This window comes from Mastomys coucha, unplaced genomic scaffold (genome assembly GCF_008632895.1).
Source record: "Mastomys coucha isolate ucsf_1 unplaced genomic scaffold, UCSF_Mcou_1 pScaffold18, whole genome shotgun sequence".
NCBI lineage: Eukaryota > Metazoa > Chordata > Mammalia > Rodentia > Muridae > Mastomys > Mastomys coucha.
In genome coordinates this window covers 109,318,398-109,324,280 of record NW_022196900.1, presented here as the reverse complement: position 1 = coordinate 109,324,280, position 5,883 = coordinate 109,318,398, and the positions used below count along the sequence as shown (strand labels likewise).

General features: G+C 51.8%; 1 protein-coding gene across 2 annotated transcripts in view; it reads right to left on the bottom strand.

Moving 5' to 3' along the window:
* The window catches only part of Slc2a7 (solute carrier family 2 member 7), a 17,808-nt gene that overhangs the window by 1,838 nt on the left and 10,087 nt on the right, over window positions 1-5,883 (bottom strand). For both annotated transcript variants that reach the window (XM_031379551.1, XM_031379552.1), the window contains exons 8-11: window positions 5,508-5,618; window positions 3,532-3,633; window positions 1,572-1,647; window positions 285-412 (exon numbers count right to left, since the gene is read on the bottom strand). In XM_031379551.1, coding sequence (XP_031235411.1) covers window positions 285-412; window positions 1,572-1,647; window positions 3,532-3,633; window positions 5,508-5,618 — 417 coding nt within the window. The remainder of the gene's footprint in view (window positions 1-284; window positions 413-1,571; window positions 1,648-3,531; window positions 3,634-5,507; window positions 5,619-5,883) is intronic.

The following is a 5,883-nucleotide window of genomic DNA, read 5'->3' as shown; positions in this document are numbered from 1 at the left end:
CGATGCCTGAATGTCCAAGAGTCTGAGAACCCTGTGGCCCAGAGACCTCCTAACCAGCTCTGGCTTTCCCACATCTAAGACCGTGCGTTTCCACCACACAGAGTGGTGCCTCAATGCCGCTCTACAGCTCTGCACTGCCCCAGCCTCCTGCACCTGCCTCCCGCACCTGCCTCTGTGTGGTATAAGCACAAACTTTCTGCCTCCCCAAGCGGCTGTGAGCCGCTGTGCCCAGTGATGGAGCAGAGGCGGGCCAACAGCCAAGGATGGGGTGAAGGGCCACTCACCTGGATGGATGGGAACGTCAAGCCCACGATGAAGTTGGTGAGCCAGTGCACAGCCCCGTCCACTGTGAATGCGGCTGTCCGAGAGGACTGCAGGACAATCTCTGTCCTCACCACGGAGGGGACAGGACCTGGGGGGAAGGAAGGCTCAGAGGGTCCTGACCTTACTTCGAACCTCACACCCTTAGAGCACCTCACCTCCCTGTATGGGCCACCCCTGCTGGAACTGGGGACTAAAACAAAACCCCATCTTTACCCCGAAACTATGGCAGAGGTTTGGAAAGCCAGGGGTGGCTGCCAGCAATGTTTCTCCCCGCTGGGTGCTATGGAAGGTTTGTAGAAACCCAGCCGATGCTTCTTAGAATCCTCACGATGCAGTCCCCTCGAGCCTTGCTCTCCAACAGCCCGGTTTGAAATTCTTGCTTGTCGGGTGTTGCTGTGCCCTGTGAACTCCTGGCTTGGATATCACTACCCATCCCCCCCAACCCCCGCCCCATCACTAGTGTGTACAGGAATGGTAAGGCCAGCTATCCACCTCTTTCCCGATTCCAGATCTTTCTCTGCTGTCTTCCTGTTGCTTCCAGAGAAGTCACATCTCAAATGTCTATAACTATGTTTCTCCCTCATTGCTACCTCCATGAAAAAAAAAAAAGTATTTTTAGGGGCCAGTAAAATGACTCAGCGGGTAAAGGCATTTGCTTCCAGGCCTGGGGACCTGAGTCAACCCCAAGACCCACAGAGTAAAAGAAGAGAATCGTCTCTCACAAGTCGTCTCTGACTTCCACATATGCATCGCAGCATATGCAAGCATACAGGCATATAAATAAGTGAATAAAATGTAAAAAAAAAAAAATGTTTAGACAAGGGCTTCTTTATCTTAGGCTGGTTTTCAGTTCTCCCAGTAGCTGAGGAGGAGTGTGTAGCCCTGGCTAGCCCGGAACTCATTATGTATTCATGAATGAAATTGATAATACATTTTAAAAGATCGAGTGGGTCCAGAGCTGGGCAGGGTGGCACACAATTGCAATCCTAGCACTTGGGGGCTGAGGCAGGAGGGATGTGAGCTTGAAGGCAGTCTAGTGAGGAAGATTTTTATACAGTGAGATTCTGACTCCATTACTCCTAACTGAAAAAAGAATGTGGAGCCAGACAGGTCAGAAGAGGAGCTGTTTGAAAGGTAGTGGTGGAGGAAGGATGACTGGGCAGCCACGCACTCAGTACTTATTGATCACCTTACGTGTGTCGGGCTCTAGAGACTGGTAGAGGCGGAGGAGTCGAGCTAGAACTTACTGGGCCCTATGGAATGTCCCACGATGTAGGCGAAGACACAGATGATGCCAAGGTAAGACAGCTCAGGGACCGTGCTCTGTGGGAGAAGCAGCCCTGTGCGTCAGAGGGCGTGGCTTGGGACCTGAGAAAGGGGGGCTCAAGCCAAGAGCCTCGCAGGAGCTGAGGCCACCTGTGGGTACCGCCATCCTGCTGCAAAAATTCTGAGTCCCACAGAGGCTACAAGGACATCGGGAGGAGGCAGGTGGGAATGAGGATGGAGGCGAGGCTCTCGTTCACCAAGGCTGCAACCGTACCTGACTGTGGTGGTGGAGTTGAATAGACACCTGCTTATCACTCATATTTGGTTCAGGCTTCTCTGAAGTCCTAGATATGACTGCGTCTTACATTCATGTCATCCTCTCTGAGTGTGTTTAGTATTGTTTTGTTTTGGTTTTTGGTTTTTCGAGACAGGGTTTCTCTGTATAGCTCTGGCTGTCCTGGAACTCACTCTGTAGACCAGGCTGGCCTCGAACTCAGAAATCCTCCTGCCTCTGCCTCCCAAGTGCTGGAATTAAAGGCATGTGCTACCACCACCCGGCCTGATAGTATTGTTTTTAATCCCACAAATGTGGATTAGAGCCCACCGATTCCTGAACATAGATCAGGAGGACCTCAGCCCCTCAGGAACAGAGCAATGATTGTCATACACTTGAGATGACCTGGTGGGGATTTCAACTTATTTGACAATTGTCTGCAGAGAGTCCTTCTCGGTGGATGGTTTGGATTTGCTTGATCCATAGGAAGTGGCATATTAGAAGGCATGGCCTTGTTGGAGGAAATGTGTCACTGTGTAGGCGGGCTTTGAGGACTCCTAGGCTTAAGCTCTGCCCAGTACAGACCCTCCTTCTGGCCGTCTACAGAAGACAGACTCCTCCTGGCTGCCTTTGGATCAAGATGTAGAACTCTCAGCTCCTTCTCCAGCATCATGTCTGTCTACACACTGCCATGCTTCCTGCGATGATGATAATGGACTGAACCTCTGAAACTGTAAGCCAGCCCCAATTAAATGCTATCCTTTAGAAGAGTTGTTTGGGTCATGGTGTCTCTTCACAGCAGTAAGACCCTAACTAAGACAGTGCCCTAGGAGCAAGGGAACCCCAGACTACTTCCTAACACTCGAGGTTCTGCTCCTAACAGCCAACAGAATGGCAGATAAAAACCAGGTTAACAGAGTTAACTGAATGGCAGGCTCCAAGCTAAGTGATGGGCTAATGGATGCTGCAAAGGAGCCACTGATGGCAGGGTGGGGAGCCATGGAGAGCCACCAGGGCTTCTGACAGAAGGACATGATCTCTCCTCTCTCTCTCTCTCTCTCTCTCTCTCTCTCTCTCTCTCTCTCTCTCTCTCTCTCTCTCTCTCCCTTCTTGGATCCCCCTCCTGCTTTACATAGTGAGTTCCTAGCCAGCCTGGGCCACATGGTCCTCAAGTATTTTATTACACCTATTGCAACCCTTTCCTTACCAGGCTCAGCCAGATCTGGATTTGAATCTGACTGATGAACACTGGGACTTAGCTCTCTCAACATCTGACAGGATTCCAGGAGGGGATCTTGGCCCAGCTGTCCTCATTATTGGGGATTACCTCAAGACTTTGTTTGTAAATCAGAGTCCAGGGGCTAGAGAGACAGTTTAGCACTTAAAAGAATTTACTGCTCTTATAGAGGATCCAAGTTCAATTCCTGGCATCTACACCAAGTGGATCACAACAGCCTGCAAGTCTGGGGTCACGCTGAGTGTCATGCCTGCATTTATGGGCACAGGGGAGTCAAATCACTTATGAGCTTCACATTGGAACTGGGTTTTCTGAAGCAGTTGTCCATGAATGAATGGAGGACCTTGGAGAGGACTGAGGATCCAGGAAGTTGGGACCTCGGACCCCTTATGCCAGCCTCCCACCCACAGGGCAGGATGTGAGCACAGACCTGGAGGAGGAGCGCCACAGTCAAAACCAGGCAGGCAGAGCTGCAGATGCCATAGCCAGACAGCAGGAGAATCCGCCGTCCCAGATGCTCTATGATGATGGCCTGCAGGGGCGAGAGTCGCTTGGTACTAAGGATTGACCTCGAAGCTCCACCCTCTCCTGCTTGGCTCTCCTTAGGTACCCTTTCCTCACCCCTGCTACATCCAGTGGCCTATTTGATGTAAGTTACACCTTGGGATTCTACCATCTTTGCCATTTATGGACTCTCGGGTATCTACTCCCTGCAGCCCTATTTGCCCATTCCCACATTAAATTCTTTTATGTATGTGTGCCTGCCTGCTTGACTTAATGTAGAATGTGCATGCAGTACCCTCGAAGGACACTAGTGGGAGCTGGATATCCCGGAACTAGAGCTACAGTGGGCTGTGAGCTTCCCAGTGTGGGCGCTGACACCCAAACTCAGGTCCTGCGCAAGAGCAGTGAGCACTCTTAACCACTGAGCCATCTCTCCATCCTGAGAACCATGTTTTCTAGTCTCTGCATATAGTGCATCTTTGGGCCTTTCTCACTTGAAAGGACTGTTCCTCTTGCAGGTAACTAGTGCCCAGAAGAGGCCCACACTCTGGTGTCTGAGAGTGCATCTCTCATCTTCAAGGAGAGCAAGGGAGAAAGGATTCTACCACCAATGTGGAAGCTGGTGGATCCTTTGTCCTTCCCCTCTAGTCTTCTGGGTAAGATCCATCCATCATCCTAAACACAGAGTGACATTACCAGCCCTTCTTCCCCACGCCCTGCTTGGAGAAATCCCAGATGGAAAAATAGCTCTGTCTGCCCCTGGAGACACAGTTGTCTGAGATGGGCACAGTGCTCCAGTCTGGCTTTCTCTAGACAGCAGTGACCAACTTCGTTGTGCTGGCTAATGTAAGTCAACTCGACACAAGCTCGAGTCCTGTCCAACAAGATAGCTTCATTGAGAAAATGCTTCCATGAGACTAGTCTGGCCGGGCAGTGGTGGCTTATGCCTTTAATCCCAGCACTTGGGAGGCAGATTTCTGAGTTCGAGGCCAGCCTGGTCTATGGAGTGAGTTCTAGGACAGCCAAGGCTATACAGAGAAACCCTGTCTCGAAAAACAAAAACAAAAAAACAAATCAAACTAAAACAAAAGACTACTCCGTAGGTAAGCCTATAGGACACTTTCTTAATTAATGATTGATTCGGGAGATCCCAGCTCCATTGTGGGTGGGGCCACCTCTGGGCTGGGGTCCTGGGGTTCTACAAGAAAGCAGGCTGAGCAAGCCATGAGGTCTAAGCCAGTAAGCAGCACCCCTCCATGGCCTCTGCATCAGCTCCTGCCCCCAGGGTCCTGCCTTGTTTGAGTTCCTGTTCCTCCCTCCCTCCCTCCCTCCCTCCCTTCCTCCCTCCCTCCCTCCCTTCTTCCCTTCCTTCTGTGATGACCAGTGATGTGGAAACCTGAACCAAGTAAATCCTTCTGAAAGTGCTTTGGTCATGGTTTCTCTTCACAGCGACATCATCCCTGATTGGAACGGACACCTGCAGGTCCTGGAATTAACAGGTGCGTGTGCAAGGTCCCGGCTGAGCGGGCTGGTGCGTGCAAGGTCCCGGCTGAGCGGGCTGGTGTGCGCGCAAGGTCCCGGCTGAGCGGGCTGGTGTGCGCGCAAGGTCCTCGCTGAGCGGGCTGGTGTGCGTGCAAGGTCCCGGCTGAGCGGGCTGGTGTGTGTGCAAGGTCCCGGCTGAGCGGGCTGACCACGGAGGAAACAGTAGAAACTGAAGTGTTTCTAGGGAGGCACAATGACATCACAAAGAGTATGTTGGTGTCTTAGGGTTGCTATTGCTGTGATGAAACGCCAGACCAGGGTCACCCACATTCTGTGGCCTGAGGGGCTTCTGTCTTCCATCAGGGGGCTGTTTGGGGACCCTGCCATGAGAAGGTTTCCCCCCCAGCTCCTGTAACTCACCGAGACAAGAGTCATCACCAAATTGATGACACCAGAGCCCAGGGTCACGTACTGGGACTGGGTGGGGTCCACACCAGCCGAGGTGTAGATGACATCTGCGTAGTAGTTGACCTATGGTGCAAACAGGGATGTGAGCAGAGGCCCTGAGACCTATCACTGGATTCCCTTTCTCAATGTGAGCATTGGACAGTTTTGGGAGCCCGGGTTGGGGACCCTGGATAGGAAGGAGCTAGCAAGGAGTGGTGATCTGGTAGATCTGAGTCCGCCCTGGTATCTCTGAGTCTTGGCTTCTGTGCTTATAAAATGCTAGCCAGGCCACAGCGCCAGTAGGTAGTGTTCCCTGCATGACTTTACTATGGCTTCTGTGCTTATAAAA